The 23,981-nt window shown below is 36.0% G+C and overlaps 1 protein-coding gene across 1 annotated transcript; it reads right to left on the reverse strand.

The window, feature by feature from the left end:
• Nucleotides 1-404: 404 nt before the first annotated feature.
• LOC113090809 (lysophosphatidylcholine acyltransferase 1) lies at nt 405-23,573 on the reverse strand. The gene is made up of 14 exons (XM_026256414.1): nt 23,247-23,573; nt 14,922-15,061; nt 13,708-13,922; nt 12,813-12,925; nt 12,589-12,649; nt 10,235-10,293; nt 9,758-9,792; nt 9,472-9,526; nt 9,005-9,087; nt 8,691-8,816; nt 4,638-4,791; nt 4,394-4,486; nt 4,081-4,222; nt 405-906 (listed from the first exon to the last, which is right to left on the reverse strand). Exons 1-14 carry the CDS (start codon nt 23,364-23,366, stop codon nt 710-712), a joined length of 1,593 nt encoding a protein of 530 aa, XP_026112199.1. The 5' UTR covers nt 23,367-23,573; the 3' UTR covers nt 405-709.
• Nucleotides 23,574-23,981: the final 408 nt, after the last annotated feature.

Below are 23,981 nucleotides of genomic sequence, written 5' to 3' on the forward strand. Positions count from 1 at the left end.
AGAAAATATTTGCTCATTTATTTACTTTTTACAATTATTTTTAAACACTGTTCTTGTTTTCATGGAAAGGATTGGAGTTAATTGATAACATAAAAATTGTATAAATACTGAATTATACTGATAACACTAGTGATTTTAAACAGGACAGGCTTCCAGTATTATTGTGTTCTTAAACACAAATCCATCACAAATAGTGTGAATATGTGTGTCAGAGATCTTTAATTGTCTAGAGCTTTAATCTAAAACCCAATCAGAGACTTTCACAGGTTCACTCATTTTCTTTAAACTAATAGTTTTGTCAAGCATGTGGTGGTACGTGTTGAAATATCACTGTAATATTGCACCCCGAAGAACATCAGCCAAGACTTTTGTTGTTTTGCATATATTAAAACCACACTCTCATGTTATAAAGCAAATAACACTTTATATAGAAAATCTATTAAAATGTCAACAAAAAAAAGATAAACATTTTGTCATTGTTTTCCATTTGTAACAACCGTCAGCTACTAACTGCCCGGAAGACAGGTTCTTCAAAGGGCATGAAATAAATAACTGAAGGATTTTGAACAGAACTCTGGAAGACTCCCGAGGGTAATGTACCCAGATGCAAATTACAATTCAACTTCAAGATTTCATCTGTCATCACCTCTCCTGCACACAGAAGGACACACACAATGAGGATGACAGGCCGTGACGGTAAGAGCTGCTTCTAGTTCTGTTTCTTGCTGTGTGCGGCGCTGCGAGTGCTGGGATCTGGAGGGCTGAAGTCAGCACAGAAGCCGTTAGTTGAAGACTGAGACTCTGAGGGTGATGAGGATCCTCTGGAGGGCTGAGGGATCGGCTCACTGAGACAGTGGTACTGCTCCACCAAATCAGGACAGTTCTCCAAAAACCGGCAAAAATCATCTGCCACAAACACACAGCATGTTTACAAAGTAACAAATACCAAAGATATGAGAGAAAATGAACATTACTACAACTTGATGCAAACTCATAGTAATCAGGTATCTATTAACTACATTTTTTTTTCCAAGGATATAAATAAATAAATGGCAGTTGTAACTTCAATATACTTAAAAAGGTATAATTTCATGACGGTTTCTTAACAGAATTAAAAGCCATTTAAAAATACATTTTAAAATCAAATTAAAAGTTTATTTTAATCATTACTTTAAATAATATTTTGCCATGCTTATTTTGAGGTGTTGCCTCAAATACTAATGCACATGTAAAGCACTCGATTAAAACTGTACAACTGTAGCTAGTTATTCGATATTACATTCAGAGGTAATGCAGTTCAAATATAATTAGTAAACTGCAAATTAATTACTACAAGTATGAAAATATTTAAAATGCTAAAAACCAAAATTAATGCTTGTCATTACATTCTAGTATACATTCAGTATACTTTAACCAGATTTCAAAAGACAAGAGTTAAACAGGAACTGTTCTTATTTACTTAAAAAAAAAAAAAAAAAAAAAAAAAAAAAACACAACACACCACTATGCAAATGTGGCCCAAATCCAATTTTTTTTTTTTTTTTTGCTCAGGTTCGACTTGGATCAGATTTTCTCATGACAGTGTGAACAGCACAAACCACGCGGAATCTGATCTTTTCTATTCAAATTTCTTTTACAAAATCCGATACATGTCCGATGTTTTGCAATGCGACCGCAGTGTGAACAGCCATATCAGATTTAATGTGGCTTTTATGTCACTCTAGATGACATTCGTCATGATTCTGCACTCATGGGAGACACTTCAAAGATTTTACAAACACACACACACACGTATCAATACGGTTGTGAAAGGTCGTCAGTGGAAGCACAGTGAAGTGGTAAGTCTACACACAAGCAAAACATGAGGGCTCGTATCATAAAAGTTTCAAAACTCTGCTCTCTTCTGACACATCCTTGTCTTTATTTTCATATTGGCTGCATTTAATTTAGCTGGCTTCTGCGGAAGATCACACTATAAAAAAATACTTTGTCCTCTGTGTTTACTGCAGCACGCTGTGCAAGTGTTGCCAAGTCCACAGATTTCCCACAGAATTGGGCTACTCTTTCATGATTGCTACGGGTTGTTTTTCAACTCCGTGGGTTATAAACACAATATATAACCCCCAGAATGCGATTGGGCTAGTTTTGAGCAGCAATTATGCAGATTTTGTTGTGAAAACCTGGCAACCCTGTTGGTATTGTTCTTTTGCGCATGCGGGTCAGATATTGGGCACATTTAAAACAATAAAAGCTACTGTAAACACGATCGGAGGAAAAATCTGAATTTAGCATGTATACCTGCAGTGTGAACGTTCAGATATCTGCATTTAATATAAATTTAAACTTAAAGAGCCACACAGATGGGAAATCAAAAATTACCTGTATTACAGTGTATGATGTAGCTGTCCATCAGTGTAAACAATGTGCAAAGTAATTAAACCAAAAAGTACACGATTTATAAAGTTATTGGCTTCTAAAGGAAGGAGTTGACTCTGAATCGCTGAAACCAGTCGTTATAGATTTCAAATCTTTTGCCCATCTCTATGTACATCACTAGGAACACTTTGCATAATAATCTCCGCCTACCGTCTTGAGAGAAACAAAACTCTGACCTGCCCCACCCCCCACACACAGACGCTCTGGTTGGTGTGATAGCATCATGTCGAGGAGACAGTGTGTTTTTAATTGTAAAGGCAAGTTTGTTTTATTTTCACTGCCAAATAATGAAGATCAGAAGAACCAATGGCTAAAATTCATTTTTACCACAATACCAGAGCAGTACAACAAATCCCTTTTGTTGTGTTCACAACATTTCACTGATGACTGCTTTTCGAATCTCGGTGAGTACAGCGGGATTTTCAAAGCGTTTGGCCATAAAAGATGGTTCATTACCAACTTTATTTAGAACAACGAGCATCTCCGAATCACAACGCGAAGTATGATTATAAAGTTATGTGTCTGTTTTCTCCCGAGCGTCTTATCAGTATGTGTGCTATCTGCAGCCTGTCTGCCCTGATCATCATGTACAAACATGTCATTAAAATGAAGTGAATTGAGTGAATACTCAACGAAGAGACATGAGAGAGATATCTATAGAAAGCTTGACATGTCTACTTTAAAACTAAACAAGTGCTGCCGAAAACAGATATTCTGTGATAAAGTAATCCATATGAAAACAACGTGATGTCTGTTTTTCACGTCTCCCTTCGTTATTTCTAATGTGACCACGCCCCCGCGTTGAACGCGCGCGGCTTGAATACGCACACACAGAAGAAAAAGCAGCGAAGCTGTTCAAGTTTTTTATTTTACTGTTTGCTTCGCGGTGAGAGGAATAAGACATAATTCACCCCAAACAGATGCTAACGCATAGTTTACCGTGGAGGTGTGTGCGGAACAACCAATCAAACCTGACTATGTTAGTTGACCAATCAGAACACAGTATGCTACCGAAAGGTGGGGTTTAAGGAAACTGAATCTTTTGAACAGCTTCTAGGGAACCGTTTGGGGATCTCTGAGAATTGAGGTAATTTTAAAATGATATTTTGACAAAATGGCAATGTTTTTTTAACCTTGGATGGATTTAAACCTAATGTACAGGACTTATAAACAGTGATAGGAAGCTTGGAATTTTCATCTTACTGGCTCTTTAAATCCATTTTCATTTAATTGCAATTAATATGACATTAAATGTCCAAAAACAATGTTCCACAACATTATTTTACAATGTTATTATTATTTTATTTTTTATTGTATAACATTGTTTCCATTTTAAAGCACTAAGCCCAATAAAGCTGTGGTTTACAGTGGTTTTAGAACCGCTAAAGAGTTGTTAAGCGCAAAAACAAGGGTTTTACAACCATTTCAAATGGGGCTTAGCTAATTATCAAGGACCAGAATGATTCATTTAAATAACTTTTTAAATTTTGGTTAATGTGACCACAAACAATGAGGAAGTGAAGGTGATCTCAACAGAGCACAAGGTTTATAGAGATTTCATAGTCACATAGTGGTTTATCATAATGTCAGCACATCTAACAGCTAAATGACATTCAACATGTAAACCAATGTAAATTGACCTACCAAATGTGATCTTTCCTTTGTCTTGACAATCAATGGCCCTGAAGAGATCGCAAACTACAAAATCTCCGATCCCCAGAGCGGTTTTCAGAATAACAGCCAACTCATCTTCTACAACTGCTCCATCCTCCTGTGCTTCAAACATCTGGACAGAAGACAAGATTTCAAAATACATCCATCTTTCCTTCCCATCAAGACCTAAAAAAATCATTAGGTCTAAATAAAGATTAAGAACTATAATCTATTAATCATAATATAGCATACAATGAAGTGTGTGAGATTCTGACTCGTATAAACCTGTAGAAACTCGACTCACCCTGAAGGCCAGTTTAATGGTCTCCAGATATCTGAAAGGTCTACAGACCACAGACAGGGCGATGACATACTCTCTCACATCCATCTTCCCATGCTGGAAACAATTCATTTAAAATGTCATCACTATCAGACAGACATGACAGAAACACGTAACTGATTACAACTGATGTGTTCCAAAGACAAAGATAATTTGTTTTCTGTTCCGTCATGCTTTAATAAAAAAAATACGTTGAGAAATATTTAACCTCCTCAAAAAGTGAGAAGATGTCCTGGACTGCTTCTGTCAAGGGTTGATTGAGGTAGTGAGAAAATCCCTCGGCGTCCAGTCTGCTTCCACACAGTTTACGAGCCCTGGAGGCTTCCTCGTGCAGGACTTCATCAGTGACCCCCATCTTCAGCCTGACAGACAAGACAAAATCAAATCCAACATTAGTTATTTTCCAAATGTGCATATGGCTGGTGAAAATATTAAAATATACTAATTTGCCACTTGTGTTTTCTAATAAAATGTAGAATCTTTGAAAGTATGGAGTAAACTTGCATTTCTTTCAAGAGGTTTCAAAAAAAGAAATTTCTCTAGAAACTTATTGAATTGTTATTTTGAGAGATGAAGGGTGTTCAATGAGCCACTGTCTTGAAAGAAGAAAGCAAACTGAATGGAACATCAGGGTCTGTAGTTTGAGAAACAGACCCCTGACTTGAGCTCAGCTGGCAGCTGCATTGAACAGTACACACTAAACAGCGGTTTCATCACCAATAGTGCAGAGACGACTCGGAGATGCTGTGCTTTTAGGACTTTCAAAAGAAAAATCACATCTGACACTGGCAAAAAAAAAAAAAAAAAAAAAAGGGGCACAAAGACTGAATGATACAAGACTACAAAAAGAGTTTTATAGATGGATGAATCCAAGTTTGAGATGCTTAGCTGCTGTGGGAACAGTTTGAAGAAGCATCCTACAGACCAATAACACGGGAAACACTACAGAATACATGACAAAACTTCAGCTAAACACTTAAATTGACTGCATACGAATGCATATGGTCTGAAGAGAAGTCATTGTGATAAGAGTTTAAAGAAAATCACGTTTGAGAATAGAGATGGTAATTTTGCATAAGACTGTTTAAAAATAAATGAGAGTGTAATACGGGACAAAGAAAATATTGTAAAAGCTTTTAACAACCATTTTATCACTGCTGACTTAATTACAGACTTTAGTAATTTAAAGGAACATAATGTAGAAGGCAATGTGGCAAATGCTTCGTGTTGTTCTCAGCTGTCCACTTTTACTCCTATTTAGGCTACACAAGTTTATAAAGCCTTATCTAACTTGGATTGTAAAAAATCAGCAGGATTTGATAAAATAGAGCCTTACTTTTTAAAAATTACTGCAGATCTTATAACAGAGCCCATCACTTCAATTTTTAATTTAAGTTTAAAATCAAATGTTATTCCTCATGCATGGAAATCACCTATGATTCTACCTTTGTTAAAAGGTGGTGATCCATCTGAGATTAATAATTACCGTCCAATTTCAAGGTTGTCAGTGATGGCAAAAGTATTTGAATCTTTTATAAATTATCAAGTAAAACAGTTTATTACTGAAAATAACATTTTAAAAGAATTTCAATCAGGCTTTAGATCAGGTCACAGTACTATAACTGCAGCCATGCTGGTCACTAATGATATTATTAAATGTTTGGATAGTAAACAGCACTGTGCAGCTTTATTTGTAGATCTCTCCAAAGCATTTGATTCTGTAGATCATAAACTACTGTTGCAGAGACTTAGTTGTGTGGGTTTTAGTGAAACAGCTCTAAATTGGTTCAATAATTACTTATTTGAAAGAACTCAATGTGTCAGTTGAAAATTTTATATCTGCAGAACAAACAATTAAAAAAGGGGTCCCACAGGGTTCAGTTTTAGCACCAATTTTATTTTCTATTTATATCAATGACATAGGTTGTGGGATAACCCCAGCTAGAATTCATCTATAAGCAGATGACACAATCATTTACACAGTAGCACATTCTTTGAATCAAGCCATGGAGTTTCTGCAAGATTCTTTTCGGTCTTTGCAACTGTCATTGTCAAATTTGAAACTGGTTTTAAACACAAAAAAAATAAAAAATTATATGCTTTTCACCTGTGGTTCCATTAAAACAGATTGCCCGATTTTAACTATAGAAGGGGACTGTATAGAAAGAGTAAATTGTTATAAATATTTAGGCATATGGCTAGATGAAAAATTTGGTTTTAATGTACATATTGAAAATCTCTTGAAAAAGCTTAGACCAAAACTGGGTTTCCTCTTTCGTTTAAAGAAATGTTTTCCTTTAGAAGCAAGAAAGAGAACTATTCAAAGTTGTTTCCTCTCCGTATTAGATTACGGTGATGTGATTTATATTCATGCAAGTTCATCTTCTCTAAAAAAAAGTTAGATTTTGTATACCATGCTGCCTTGCGCTTTGTGACTAGTGCCTCTCCACGCACTCATCATTGTACCTTGTACGAATTGGTGGGTTGGACTTCTTTGTTTCAAAGGAGAAAAATACACATGCGGTTTATTGCTAACGCATTGTTAGGAAAACTACCAATTTATATATGTCGTCTTTTATCGTATTACACCTGTACTTATAGCACTAGATCTAGAGTTAAATTACTTTTAAAGGTTCCTAGAGTATGTTCAGAGTTTGGTAAAACTGCCTTCTCTTTCTATGCTCCCTGGTTATGGAATGAGCTGCAGAGTATAATAATGATAGAAGCACTCCCCTCTTTAAAAGTTTAAAAAAAATCTCTTATTGACCAATTTAAGGGAAACGTGTGTATGTTTTGTTAAGTAGATTTTGTTGTTATTTTGAGTGATGGACAACATTTTAATGAAAGATTCTGAATTTTTTTATGTTTGTATGTTGTTCATGTGAAACTTTCTGTGCTGCCATCTTGGCCAGGACTCCCTGGAAGAAGAGATTTTATATCTCAATGGGACTATCCTGGTAAAATAAAGGATAAATAAAATAAAAAAAGAGAATGCCAAGAGTGTGCAAAGCAGTAATCAAAGCAAAAGATGGCTTCTTTGAAGAACCTACAATATGACATTTTCAGTTGTTCCACACATTTTTTTGTTATGTATATAATTCCATTTATAATTTTGCATGTGTTAATTCATAGTTTTGATGCCTTCAGTGTGAATCTACAATTTTCATAGTCATGAAAATAAAGAAAACTCTTTGAATGAGAAGGTGTGTCAAACTTTTGATCTGTACTGTATACATTCTGATTTTGACTAGTCTTTCGAACACTTGCTGCCTGTGTTTCTTCCTCATATTCACTAGAGGGCACCCTGTTCACTGCCAGAAGATGAGTATCAGCTCAAACCAGCTCACTGCTGCAGCAGCAGTGTAAAATCAATCCTCAGCTTCTAATCCAAAGCAAATAAAGGCCATGTTTAACTTCCTCTCATTATGCTGGCAGGCTGAGGGCTGCGTGTGATTTTTCATCAGTCAGCACAGCGCTGCTCTTACTACTGAACATGATTCTTTATGGTGTGGTGTTGCTGTAGTATCACAGATCAATACTATGATATGTAGAGGCGAGCGGTGCTGACAGATTGATTGGTGGGATGACTGATTCACCCAGTGACCAAACCAACACCTCGTGTCCCTGAGACCTTCTAAACTGTGCTTCACTGTAATAACCTACTTAATTCAGCTGGCCAACAAAAACCATAGAAAAAAAAAAAAAAACTCAGATACAAAGTATGTTATCAAAGTTGTGTGTACTGGTCTATTTGCAAAAAGTTGTATATATACTTTACTTTTATATACTTATACTTTTTTTTTGCAAAAAGTTGTATATATAGATAGATAGATAGATAGATAGATAGATAGATAGATAGAGAGAGATTATTCCCATTTAAAATGTTTTTATCTAAATAATAAACATATTTATGCATGTGATGGTAAAGCAAATTTTTTAGCAACATTACTCAGGTCTTCAGTTTCACATGATCCTTCAGAAATATTCTAGTATGCTGATTTGGTGTTCAAAAACAAATTATTTAATAAATAGAAAAAAATATTTATTTAATAGAAAGTTCAAAAGAACAGCATTTATTTGCAACAGAATTTTTTTTAAACCTCATAAATGTCTTTACTCTTTTCAATCAATTTAATCCATCCCTGGTGAATAAACATTAACTTCTAAAAAAAAAAAAAAAAAAAAAAAAAAAAAAAAATTCAAACTCTTGAATAGCATACATCACCGTAGACCTCATGCTTCAAACTACTGCTCTACTTACCCCAAACGCCGTACCAGTCTGGCAAACTCCAGCAAACAGGTGTGTCTGGGTAAACGCAGAGGCCCTTTGGCCATAGCAAGCCGGCAGTCCTCAAAGGAGTAATCAATAATGGGCAACCCAAGTGCCCTACAGAGAAAAACCCACACATCGAAAAGCTTATATTATTGATTACAGGACACTTGGGCCTTTTAAGAGGAAGAAGTGTAAAGCCAAACAAACAGAAACAAATTTATTTTGATCAGTAGGAAATAAAAAAAGTGTTGACAAAGTGTTTTTGTTGTGACAGATTTTAACAAGTCTTTAAATCCACTCACTTGGCCATGATGCGTCTTACATTGCTGGCGAACAGGGCTGGATCCTTCTTCTCTTCCTCTGATGGGCTGTACGTAGGAAGATACTGGACATACAGAACATTTATCATCTTCAAATCAGATGTGCATATTTACCACTGTTGTTACGGTTAACTAAAACTACAAACTTTAATTTAATTTCTATGTTAATTTTTTTAATTTAGTTTTTAAATTAATTAACAGAAACTGAAAATTTTACATTTTATTGGCAAATAACTAATTACAAAAAGAAACAAGATTAAAATCGATATTTATGATAATAATAATAAAGCTAAATAATAATTTAAAAAAACTAGAAATGAAGAACAATGATTAAAACTTACACTAAATAAAAAATTAAAAGCTTTTTTTTATACATACATAATATTATTACAAATAGCATATATAAAATACAGAAATAACATGATATTTATACCAAAATGTGATCTCACCTCTATTTCTATGGAGTTATGTAATTGACATAATGTGAGCCACAGAATCTTAAACCTGAAAAAGATAATGGGATTTGATTTTAATTTTCAAATATATACAAGAAAATAAATCTTGAATTAATCTACACCCCCTTAAATAACATGGACACAAAAAAAAATTTGAAGTTTGAATAACATCTTGAAGTTCAGCAGAAGAAAGAAATGTATAAAGGTTTGGAACAACATGCAGGTGAGTAAATAATGACAATTAAAATTTTTGGGTTACTATCCCTTTAAGGCAACTCACGCTCCAGGCCCTTGCCACGTCCATGAGATTGTATCCTGTCAAAGAAGTGGGAAGAGAAAGAAGGCAATGAATAGGCTTGGCATCTCAAACAAAAACATGTCATACAGGCAGTATCCACCTAACCTATTAACTATCCCTCACACACACACACACACACACACACACACACACCACCAACTGGGACCTAACCACTTGAACATGACCTTGCTCCTCTGAAAGCACAACCTTGGCTCTAAGTGCCCCAATAGATTTCTGGGCTTGTATTATTTATGAGATAAGCAAACAAAGACATAATAGACAGACAAAAATGTTTTGACAATGGATAAAAAAGTAAAACATTTGATTGGACCGTGAAAAAAAATAATTAATCGTCTTCATGAATGGAGGCACATAATGCACAGCTGTAGACAGAAAGTATGAGCGGTTCGACATTGACACTAATGGCACTCCCTGTTTGGGCGTTGAGCTTATTCTTACCATCTCATTAGGATAGCGCAACAGCACAGGCTGCACGGGAACTCCAGGGATGAACGCACCTGCAGGAAAGGAGGGACAAAAGGATGAGAAACGTGTGAGAATGAGGACTTAAGCTTTGACCTCGTTCCACTCGGAGGCCCAGGTGTGGCATTTAAATTATGGTCTGTGCTGAAACTTGAGCTGTGGCTGTGAACTTAAGTATCTAAATCCACTGAACTCATCAACCTTCACTGTCTTTAATATTCAGATACGACTGCGAACCAATTAACTTGCGTAGCACTCAAGCTCTACAAGAAGATACATAATAAACTGAATAAGACTACATCATTTAGAGGATTAGAATACACAGCTTTGATGAGCTGAACCATTTTCTTTAAGAACTTCTTACACATGAAATGGTCTTTTGTTGGGGCTAGTCGCCAATTATAATTTTAGAAAAAAAAAAAAAAAGTACATGCAGTACTTAAACTTCTATTCAGAAAAAGAAGTTAAAATTATCATAAACAATGTTACAAAACATTTATATTGAAATAATAATAAAATAAAAAGAATTCCACAAAAATAAAACTGCTTTCAATGTTTCATATTAGATTGATTTCTGAAGGATCATAAGACACTGAAGACTGAATTAATGCTTAAAAATTCAGCTTTGATACAAATAGAACATACATACATATACATACATATATATACATACATATATACATATATATATATATATATATATATACACACACACGTACATATACATGTATATGTACGTATGTATATATATATATAACACATATACATAATATATGTTCTATTACAACATATATAAAATTTTCCATTTTAAGAATCATTTTCCATTTTTACAATATTATTGCCGTTTTACGGTATTTTTGCAGTCTCGGTGAACACATTTTGAACAGTGGTAGAAATAACTTTATTTTTGTGTTTTGAACAATCTCTCCAGAGTAAAGAAAACAACCGCAGTCTCTTTTTCTCTATATTTTGAGCCTCAGTCTCTGTGCCAGTCATATCTCATCACTTCTGGGAAGGTGCAGAGAGATGAAAGATGCCCTTCAGCTTACAAACAGCTCCTTATTACACGCTGCTAATAGAAACTGGCCAATCCATCCACTAAGACTGAACTCACTTACCTTTGAAAAGTTCAACCCAACTTTCAAACAGAGCAATTTTGTGCTAAATGCACCATGTTTTTGCATACACAGCTCCACTAAAGATCGATGGGTTTCTTTAAAAATCATTATATTTATGGAATATTTTCCTATGGACTATGATGTCTTTCTAGTCATTAATATATTAAATGGAAGCCATAATTGTTTTTAATGGAAAGTAATTACAATACCATATGCTTATAACAGACCACAAAATTTACTGGCAAAAAATATTTTTTTCCCGACATGAAACCGTACATAATTTAATTTGTTCATTGATTCATTCATAAATAAACAAATAAAACACAAGCAGAACAAACTGGGAAGACAAATCTAATTGCAATTTATTATTATTATTAATATTAATAATACTCAAATCAATGAAGAAATCTCACTATAATACTATTGAACTAAAGTATTTAATAAAAAAAATATTATTTTTAGTTACATTTAATATAAAAAAAAATAAAATAAAAATCACAATATTTATATATTTATGGTTATTCATCCTTATATTTTGGCGGAAAACCACAGGGAAACTTCACCTTTGAAATTATTCGCTTTTGTTGACAAAAGATTTATAACCCAATCTTTATAAAATATATATACAGCAAAGTCTTTTTTCAAGTTAGTCTCATGGTTTTATATACATGCAGATGCTGATATTAACCTCACATTTGGCACTTCTCAGTGTTAATTTTAGGCCCCGAAATTTAACATAACTGAACATATATTCCAAAAGCACCAGAACTGCCCGTACACATTTCAAACCCCGTCCCTGGTCTGGTTGTTGTTTCGGAGAGCGATCTGGCTGCACACCACAACAGCTGATGTTGTTTGGTACAGTAAGCGCTCCAGTATTAAAGGTTGTAGAGAGAAAAGTGAGATAGCCAGACAAGAGAAAATACACCGGCAATAGAGAGAGGATGGGGAGGATTAGAGGAATAGAACCAATACAATGACTGACAGAGAAGAGGGGGATTTGAGGAGAAAGGACTATCAGAATCCACAGCGTACACAGGAAGAGGAAGCCAATCACCAGATCTCTCAGCGCTGTGAAGCACGATGGCCCGCAGATTAGAGCGGACACAAAGAGAGAGCAAACACCAAAGCGTACACATACAAAATATTAGTGAACTTTACTCAAAAAAACCTGGCCACGGGAAGTGTGTTTAGTCAGAGGTGGGCACATACCGGGCTTGAATGCGATGAGACAGGATCTATTGGTACATGTGCCCTCCGGGAATATCATGATCTGAAAACAGGCCACAGTCAGACGGAAATACCTCAGCACTGCACTCATGACACAAATCATGACGTAAAGCAGTTTAAATGTGTTTGCACACTTATATTGTGTGAACGTCAATACATTAGATAGTGATATAATATCAATAAGTGTGTGTGTGTTTGTGTGATACCTGAGGCCATTCGCCATCAGAACAAGCTCTGCGTTTGATCTCCTCCACGGTCTTCCTCCGAGAGTCCTGATCCGAGCGGGACACAAACACGGGCCGGATAAATTTGATAAGAGCTATAAATGGAGAAACAGTGAAGGGTGAGGTAAGAGAGAGGATTGAGAGGGATGGAAAGAGAGAGAGTGCAAAAAAAAAATCATTCTTAAAAAGATTATTATCAGATCATGAATTTTATTCATCATGGGCCAATGTACGAGTACGCCACGCTGATTTATACATGACCACACAGCAACGAACATGCTTTTAAAGACAAATTAGATTATTTACTACTGGAAAAGTTCAAAAGTTTGGGATCAGTATGATTTTTTTTAATAAATTAATATTTGTATTAGTAAAGATGCACTAAACCGACGTTACGCAAGATTTCTTTTTGCAGTAAATACTGTTATTTTTTACTTTTATTGTGTTATGGTTTCTACAAAAATATTAAGCAGCCCAGCTGCTTTCAACTCTTATAATAATACATTTTTCTTTAGCAGCAAATCAGCATATCAGAAAAAAATTATGAAAAACAAATGCAAAACTGAAGACTGCAGTAATCATGCTGAACATTCAGCTTTGATCACAGGAATAAATTACATGTTAAAATAGATTAAATTAAGTTATTTTAAATTGTAATATTTCACAACATTCCTGCTTTTAATGGATTTTTGAGGAGCATAAGATACTTCTTTCAAAAACATTAAAAAAAATTCTTACCAACCCCAAACTTTTGAACAGCAGCGAATCTCTTACCATACAGATGAACAAATAAAAATCACTATCGGAGCACAGCTCAAAGTTGAACTAAGCTGAAGAATTTAAATGTTTGTATATAGATAGATTTTGAAAAACTCACTGCCCCAGACTGGAATGTCTTTACTCTCAGCCTTCATCACTATAGAGGCCATGGTCATGGTGACAGGGATGGCGTCAAAGTAGGAGGAGTGAGGGGCCATTGTGAGGATGGGTGCTTCACTGGGCAGCGCCGGCCGGCCCTTCACACGGACCCAGTGAAACCCTCCAGAAAACCACATGGCTCTCATGATGGCCTTTAGGACCAGATCTACCAGCCTGGAGAGACAGAACAAGGAAAACAGAGACAGAGTTAGCAGGAAAATGTCACCTGCTTCCTGACATTTTGTGCCAATTCAATTGCATTCACGTCCAACTGACTGTGATCCATATCGTACAGCATTTAAAATCAGTATGAATAGTGCAAACTATTTTCATTCCCTAGCCTGACGTAAATTGGATGTTCAAACGACAAAAAATAAAAGCGGAGCATATAACATTAATAAAATTACATTTATTTTACTAATGTAAAATTCAATCTCTATGACATCTATGGCATTTGTATCCAGAGACTAGGTAATTGCTGAAATGTCTTTAGAGAATGCTTAAAATTAAGCACTGAACTAGTTAAACCCTAGCTTTCTACATGAACTTCATGCTAAATATTAACTGCACTAGAAAATATGTTTTTAAACGCCGCTGGCTCCCGATCACACACTGAAACACCCTCTCAAACATGCACAGAAGCAAAAAAAAAGTAGTTTGGTGAGCTGTGCCTCTCCAGTGTTGGTAACTGAGCGTGTCTGTTCAAATTTACACAAGACAAAAACCTCTTCTCTCCACCCTCACATGAACAAACTCATGCACAATGGGATACAGAAAGACACACATGGGGAGCCAAATGCACAGTGAGAGAAAAACCCTGCTGGAAGCGATCAGGTGATAGTGGAATGGAGACGCTGTGAATGGAGCAGTGTGATGTGACTCAGTGTGTGTGTGTGTGTGTGTGTGTGTGGATGGGTGTGCCACACATACAGTACGTCAGACACACAATACCGTGCTCTTAAATTTAGCAGGGGAAGAGAGCGAGGAAGAGAGAGCTCTCTAATATTTAGAATATGGCTTTGTTCCAAAGCACAGCAAACTAACTTAAAGTATTTGTGTCCGGCTCTGTAAGTCAATTTTAGCGGCGTAACCTCATGCAAATAGCAGATGTGCAGTGGCAGTGTAATGTTCCCAAACTCTCACATCTGATTGACATTTTGATGTGTTACTCACCACCTCCACCAGGACAGAGGTTCAACTGCATCCTCAGAACGGCCGACAGTAGCCACGAATGCAAAGGGCCAGGCCAGCAACATCATGAACGCTGCAAAGAGCAGACGAACAGGGAACAGGGTCATCGTCATCACAGCTATCTATGAGAGAGAGAAAGAGTGTGTTATGTAACCAGGGGTTAAACTCGTTTTTTGTTTTTTTATATATAAACAGAAAGCATGTGAGATATGAGGGTCACATACAGAAAGAGATAGAAGGGAAAGAGAAATATGCAGAGAAACCACATTACATTTTGCTACGCCATGCAATACTCAAAGAAAGAAAGAGACAGGCCTGAGAAACATTAACATTTAGATTACTCCGTCCTAGAGAATTTCTAGACAGGTCAATATATCCAAACTCAAATTCGGCTCTTCGAAGCAGAACCCTCGAGGTTTAAAATAAAGACGGCTGATGTAATGTCTACATTAAAGACTTAGTGTTTGAAATGCTTGAAGAAAATGATCAAGATTTCAGTTATATGACTCAGAGAAATTTAAATCTCTGTAGTCAATGATCTAAAGTTTACTTTGAAGGTGATTATAAAATAATTAAGAACCCTGGGGCTTCATTTATAAAATGCATGTATGAACAGATCATAAACTCCATGGATTTGACTTGGCAAATAAAGTCTAATGACAAATACTGAGTGAAACTGTTGAAATTATCACAAGAACAATTTAAATCTGTAACAAAATATTGTTTATACAACATACAATCCAGAAGAAGTTCGAACTGAACATAGATCAACATTACAACACATTTAATAGGGCCTTATTGTTAAAAAGTTTTTTTTTTTTTTTTTTTGTTAAACATGGAGAATAAGGATATTTTTTGGTTATACATATGCTTTATAAATATTTTGGCAATTTACATTTAGGATGATATTACACTATAAATGAGGCTTGTGGTTTCAACTAAATAACAGAAAATCCAATTATGCTTTAGCGCTGCCAGAATTAGATACATATGGTGAGCCATTCGTGACTGAGCACAAGGACATCACATGTCAAGATCCTATAGGCTTCTACAGGAAAAACAAGATCACATAAGATGGACAAGAAGAGGGAACAGGAAATAAAATTCAAATAAAATAAAAATTCAACTGATGTTAGATGCATGTCTTATTCCTCCTGTTGGAGTTGGCTTTTAAAAGCAAAAGGAAAGGCACTCATGGTATATGATATGGACTTTACATGAAAGCTTTTTACTGTAACAGTTTTTTCTTGCAAAATATATGGTAATTCAAACTCCACTCAGAATGTCCACAAATTCTGCATCTAAAGACCTCCAGTATACCAGACATGTCTCAATTGTACACCAGTTACTGATGCGTCAAATCATCGAAGGGGAAAGATCAGGTTTGCATCAGTGTATCTCTGATGAACTCTTGACCACAAATATCTCACTTTCCCATCAATGGTTTACAAACTTTACATCTACAAACCTCAACACACACTGGTGAGCTGAATGTTGTGCTGTAACCCTCAGGTTCTCTTGAGCTTCATCTAACATTTGGGATCCCAGAGATTGCAATGCTGTAAAATTGTATTATGTAAAAACCATAATAGCCTAGTAATATTGAATTATATTCAAATTTGTTTATGTTCTTCTGACCTAATCGAACCCCAACAGGCAGATACAAGTGAAGTTTTAACACATTGAACCACAAAACAGTTGCTGTGGCCTTCACAGGAACGGGACTTCAGTTTAAAAGTTCATTTGCCACAAGCATAAGTATATTGCGTATTAGGCAACTGGCAAAACATGAGTGAGCCTGCATTGTTTAAACATATGGTTAAATAATTATTTTTCAAAGTTGTAAATAAAACCATGATTATTGGAGTACTTTACTTTTTCTTGCTTTAAAATAACATTTAATATGCTAAATAATCTAAATGTTCAATGTGTTACTTGTTCATTTATTTGTAATTTGTAAAATTTACTAGCAATTTCTGAGTGAAAATTGTTTCTATGTATAGAATTTTTTTCCATTGGAACCGGGGTCAAAATACATAATGAAACCTTTTAATAGAGAACAGGTTGTGTTTTATGTAATCCCATTTAAATGGTTTAAAAATAAGAAAATAAATAATTTTCAAACTGATTCTTCTAATTATTTTTTTGTCAGCAAGACCTTGATCTTGAGGTCTTTCGAATCCCAAATAAGAAGGTTAAACTGTTTTCTGATAAAAGTATTTTTCTCATGTTGTTTGCTTTACTTCAAAAATGAACCTACTAAATAAATAATCTTTCATAAAACAATATAAAAGGTTAAACTTTGTTGATCCCAGCTTAAAGCTAATGGAGATTTCCGGGTAGTTTGTCACAAGAACCCAACGACAAAGCAGAAGAGGGGAACGAGCTCACGTTAAGACCAAGATTGGTTAATGAATATTTAATCTGCCTGAGAGTCTGTGCTTCCGATTTCCAGGAAAAATCGACTCCGACTCATGACACCAATGCTCCATTTGTTGAGCCTAGAATGAGGTTATTCCTCCAAGTTTCTCATTTGACTGGACTTACACCCACTCTTGTTAAAATTTACTAGCTGTTATAACTGCATTAGTTAAGGCTGTCCTCGTAAGATGAGTGCTGGAGCGGAGCATCTCTGACAGCGGTGATTAAATGTGGATGGGTTCACACGACGGCTCCATTAGGAGGAGATGAACTGTGGGTGGAGATGTGTGGCCTGTTTAGTGTTTATTTATTTATCTAGAGCTGCTGTCAACACCTGCGGTCTGCCCTGACAGAAAGATTAAACTGATCTAGAGGCTGAGGCGATGGCTCTCTTGGGAAAGGAGGAGGAGGAGCACTAGTGTAAAATGTATTGAGTGAGGACCACATACAAAATCACTTATTCCATATGAGAAAAAAAAATATTTAAAACACCCCTATGCATTCTGAACAAAGAGAAGGAGCTAAAATCATTTGCGGAGAGCAATAATTATGACCTGATCTCGACCTTCCCCACCTCAACACACTGTATATATACACACACAGTCCCAGGAGTGAGAGGCACAGCCTTGATCTCAGCCTATGGGGTCTCATTAACAGCCTCCCCCTCACACCTAGTCTCCATCTGCCTCGGGCCTGAGGGGGATGTGCAGGTTAAGATGTGCTTCTTTAGCCGAACCTGCAGCTGAGGCTTTTAGTAGTGCTGTAAAAGAGAAGGAGGATGGTGCTGGTTTCTTAAGAGCTACTTAGAGTCACAACAAAGACCACGCAAGAGCCTGACCTCCAGGTAGCTATGGCTTTTCCAGGGTGCTCTGGGAGTTTTCTTTTTACTGCTAGTAACTACCCTTAAAAGCCCAAGTAAAGTTATTTATGCATATGCTAGGATATGCATACAGCGCACTTGATGTAAATTTCATAATCAGCATACTGTAGTATTCACCCAGGCTGGATTTATGTGTTCATGAATACAGTAAAAACACTAATATTGTAAACCAGCCTGCATCATATTTGCTGAATGAAATCCAATACTTGTTTCTTACTAGTTTTATTCGAGTATGTCAAAATATGGTGTATTTCATAGCATGATTGCTTTCGACATCCATGTGTAAGGTGAAGTAGTCTAGTATTATCTCGAAGTCACCAGAAAACTGCCACAAAGACATGATTCCCATCTTTCTCTGAGCCAGATTACAATTTCTTCAATTCTCAGTTAATTGCCATGTGTATGGGTGATGCTGAACATATTTTAGGCCTAATTTCGATTACAAGGTTAGCTCTATGGCTACTCACAGACAAAAATGCAAACAGGACCCAGATGTTTTCCACTGCATCCGTGGGTGTTTTACTACATCCAAACAACAAAAGGGAATTTTATATATTTTGTAACAAAAAAACTAAACAAAAACAACACTTGTTCACAAACTTGTGTCTATGTTTATTTATTAATATTAAACGGAGTATTTGAACATATTTTGCCACTCTTTTGCAGATACATTTACACTAAAGACACTCAAGTTAAATTATTTTGAATACTTCTTTTTCTTAGCAACTTTTGCCTGTTTTTGTTATTTTAATAATTATTTTGATACATAATAATTAAGCTGATACATACTCTGTGTGTGTGTGTGTGTGTGTGTGTGTGTGTGCACTTCCATGCGTGTAATGTAAAATTTATTTTACATCCTAAAAATCTGTATCAAATTGGGTAATATTATCCCTTTTTTGCTAATCAGCTGAATTTTTTTCCCCAAGAAGCAGGGCTCAACTCAACCCCCACATTTAAAAACAACAGTTGAACCAAAGTGCTTTTCAGTACAAATCAATTCAAAATAATTATTTAATTATTTTCATAAATAAAGACTGGGCTATGGTATGATAATGTAAAATAACCTCAAAATAACGCTGTGATGCAAAGCTGAATTTTCAGCATCATTATCAAAGTCTTCAGTGTCCTACAGAAATCATTCTTATATGCTGATTTGTTGCTCAAGAAACATTTCTAATTATCATCTATGTTGAAAACAGTGGTGCTGCTTCATATTTTTCTGGAAACCATTACACTTGTTTTTCAGGATTCTTTGATGAACAAAAAGTTAAAAAAGAACAGCATTTATTTGAAATAGAAATATTTTGTAACCGTGTTTTTACTGTCATTTTAGTGACCACTTTCAATAACCAATTTGTAATGACCAATTGATCGATTTAACTTTTACTTGCGGAATAAATAAATTTAATTTTGAGAGAAGCACAGCCAAATGAACTGTTTTGAGACGTCACAAGGTAAAGATACAGATGCTCAAACCTGATTATCCACATTCCAACATGCCACACTATAGTACATATAACTTATGTTACTTAAATTACAATATGAAAATGTATGTCTACAACAGGATTTAAGCATCAGTAGGGCCTGAACATTGAAGAAGCCTGGATGTGATCTTTCAAAACAGAGGTCAATGACTCCCCGATGATCATTTAACCAAGCCAGAACCCAAATCTGCTTTGTAAACTATAAACTAATCTAAGAGCGTGCAGAGAGAAGACAGCAGGAAGCTGTTGGATTAGCCTCGGCCATCCAGAAGACACACGGTTTGTCATGTCATCTCAAATCATGCACGTTTACAATTCAAATGAGCATCAGCTAAGAGCCATTCTCGCTGAGAGCACTTCACAGCCTTGTACGGTTGAGAAGATCCTCCTGCTCTTGCTCACTCCACATTCCCTTCGGATCACCATCAATCGTGATCTCCAACAACATAAGCTCTACTCTCACTACAGGGAGCACACCAAGACTGTCAGTGCCTCCTGACAGCATGACGTGACTGCGCTCATGTTACCGCTCCTCAACTGAAGAGCATTTACAGTACAGAAAATTTGAGGAATTTTCCTTGCTCCGGCCATAGTTTCTAAGAGAGGTTACGTAACAGTAAAAACCACTAAAGGGATTCTTGTTGTGACATGTACAAGAAGTGCATGTCATGAAAAACAAAAGAAACCCGAATGAGCAAGAGCGGTTTTCTGTGATGAAGCTTGAATGCAAATGTGTGGCTGAAATTTCTCATGATCTCTCCATCAGTCTTCATTGATTTTGTCAGCTTGCTACTTGACTATGAGCAAGGCTGATGATGGTTCTGTACCAAGAGATCTGTAGAATGGAAGTCTTAAAGGAACGGTTCACCAAAAATGAAGATGCGCTTAAGATTTACTCTTCCTCAGGCCTTTGAAGATGCAGAGGAGTTGGTTTCGTCAACTAAACAGATCTAGAGAAATTTAGCAGGATGTTTCTTGTTTACCAGTGGAATCTCTTCAGTGAATGGGTGGGTCAAAACGGCTGATAAAAACACAATTTAATGATAAACCACAAGAAAAACACACTACTCCAGTCCATCTATTAATGTCTAGTAGAGCAAAAAGCTTTGTAAGAAACAAATCCATTAAGATACAGTGTGCGATATAATGCGTTCTTGTTTCGCGTGTAAAAAAAAAAGAAAAAGGTTTTTTTTTTTTTTTTTCACACAATTAACTTATCTGTATACCGCTGTTTTCACTGTCATGAAAACGGGCTGATGACTTCCTTGCTCTATAAAGTCCCTCCTTCAGAAATACGTAACGAGTTCTGATTGGGCCAGCGGTTCCTGTGTTCTGATTCGACACCAGCTTAGCGCACGCTGCCCTCCTGGAAACGCGATTGGGCTAGTTTTGGACTAGTTTTGAGAAGCAAGTGGGCAAGATTTGTTTTGAAAACCTGGAAATCCTGATCTGAACGCACGTGCTGGAGATGTACTTATGATCACAGGAGCGTTTTTACTGATGAGATGCACATGAAATTCGCATTAGTTTTTTTTTTTTTCACAGCCATTAGTTAAACATAAATTGTAACCATTAATCTCTAAGTACAGCGTCCCTGGGAAGGCCAAACAAAGATGATTGGACTCCGAGATGAAAATAACAGTGTTTCGACGACATGGCGACAAACGCACTCTTCAAACGCAACTCTTCCTCCTTCTCCATGCGAGCGCAACAAGACCACACCCCCTTTTTTGTGTATTCCTGTTGGCGGAGGTTAGTCAAAAAACTGGTCTAGTGACGTCATTACTGCAGGAACTAGAGGGATGTAGTCCAAACTGGTCGTTTGATGTAGGCGAATTCTGTTAAATAAAATATCTCGCTTGGCGTTGAACTTTAGAATTTTACAGATATTATTTATACTCTAACAACAACATTACACACTAACTAAAGTTTAAAACATGGGATCACGAAGAAGGGGACCTTTAAGAAGCTGTTAATTGATGGACTGGAGTCGTGTGGATTATTGTGATGTTTTTGGACTCTCATTTTGACGGCACCCATTCAATTCAGAGGATCCACTGGTGAGCAAGTGATGTAATGCTACATTTCTACAAATCTGTTCCCATGAAAAAACAAACTCATCTACTTCTTGGATGGCCTGAAGGTGAGAAAATGTTCAGCATTATTTTATTTTATTTCTTTATGTATTTTTTGGTGAAAGAAATAAATCTCTTTAACCAGCTCTTGGAAATGGAAATATTGCTTAAAGAAACGGAATCACCTACTTCTTAAGATTTCCAACACGACAAGTAGGTTTAAATGCTATATAAAGAGAATGTTGTGCTTCTTCATATAGTGCTCAGAATGTTGCCCACAGGCCTGAGTGTATTAAAAAGATTTTGCATAATACCACAAAGGTCCATTTATCATTGAATCTGATGCATATGGAAATCAGGTGAATCATCACAGCCTACGCTGGATCTTTCAGACTGCTGTTGTGTAAGAAGGCTACATTAGAAAATAACAGTAGTCTAATGGAGCCAAAAAAAAAAAAAAAGAAAAGAAAAAGAAGAATAGACACTTGACTATTTCCTGGTAAACAATTAATCTGCCCTTGTCCGGTTTATGAAGGGTGACCATACAGTCTACTCGAAGGGTCTCTCTACCTGCTGAAATGTGAGTGGAACTAATATCAGATCAGTAGCTCTGGTGGATTTCCTACTTGAGAGCTACTGGAAAAACAACAGGAAAGGCTAGGAAGATTGAGATGACAGTTAAACAGGAGAGCAGGACTTGGAAACTGGGTTTATACTATATAACCCCTGTGAGTGGCATTTCAGTTTCCTCTGAAGTCTCTACAAGTGGAAAGTGATGAAATTTTAGTGCAAGCAGCCCACATATATTTCAAGTTTCATATAAACCTTAAATCACTCTACTTTAAAATTACTATGAACTATAAAACACACACACATAAATAATATTTATATATATAAAACAAAAAAAATTAGATTGCATGAAATTTAGAATATAAGAGATGTTTTATATTTATTAATTTCTATTTTTCATTTAAGTTCCCAGGAACTGCCTCCTTGGTTTGTTTGCCCTGATCCCTTGTCAATTTCTAACCTTGTAACAAACCCAAACCTACTATAGCCAGAGTGTCATAGCTATACATTGCCAGTTATGACCTCCACTCAATGTTTATATTATAACATCAACAACAACTGGCTATTACACTACTCCAAATATATTTGAACGGTCTTTGAAATAATGACAAACTGAGTTTTAAATCTACACACCTGTATTTTAAACAAAGGCCACTCAGATGCTTTTCAGTTCACTTCGAATTGCGCGTCACGCCCAATAAAACACGACTCAATGCTTTTGAATCTAACAAACCCTAGATGCCACAATACAAACCTGCAAACAAACAACTAGTAGCCTACTACTTACATTAAAATCAAACCTTCTGACATGCAAATGTTTGCATTCTGCAAAGAGTGAGAAATTAAATAGTCATAGAAATTCAAGTTCCCTTACCTTGAGTTTCTGCAGAGGTGTAAATCTCAACTCGTGCACGAAAGGGTTTTTGAAGTGCGCAGAAACGCCCGTGTCTTCTCCATCCACCGCCGTGCGTAGTTTTCTGTTAGGGAACCTCATACTGAAAGAGTAAACATGTATCTTCAAAATAAAACGCTACAGTCACCGGTAAAGGCGTCCACGCGGTGCTCCTGTTACACACTAAAGATCTTTCAGCTTCCAGGGTCTCACATACGCTTCTTGTTGGAGCCACCGGTGTTCGCCTTCGCTTTTGTACGCGCCTGTGAATTACAGCACGAGCAGCATCATGCGCGTTTCAATTGTGCGCATGCGTGATAAACACAGGTTCTGACATCACATCGAGGTGTCAAACCTAACCAAGCACTGGATTTTTGTAATGCTGTTGGAAGGTTTGATCACTTTTAAGGATTTGTTTATGTATTTGAAAAAAAGGTGAGTATTTCACTATTTTATATTTAGTCTGTTGTTGACTGGCAAAACAGCTTAAACATGTAAAAACAACTGAGAACTGTCGGAGTTTTTGACAAAAGGCTGTTTTCCTTTCATATGTACGTTTTCAGACCAGTTTGGATTCATGTTACTCTTTTTAAATAATTGTATATGAAATTCTGAGACTATTAGTTCACGTTACAACAGCCATTATAGACCCACAATAAGAAAAAGACAAAAGAAAAAAAGTATTTCAAGTTAAAAAGCATTGTTTGAGCCAAGACG

This window comes from Carassius auratus, unplaced genomic scaffold, assembly GCF_003368295.1.
Source record: "Carassius auratus strain Wakin unplaced genomic scaffold, ASM336829v1 scaf_tig00214021, whole genome shotgun sequence".
Taxonomy (NCBI): Eukaryota; Metazoa; Chordata; class Actinopteri; order Cypriniformes; family Cyprinidae; genus Carassius; species Carassius auratus.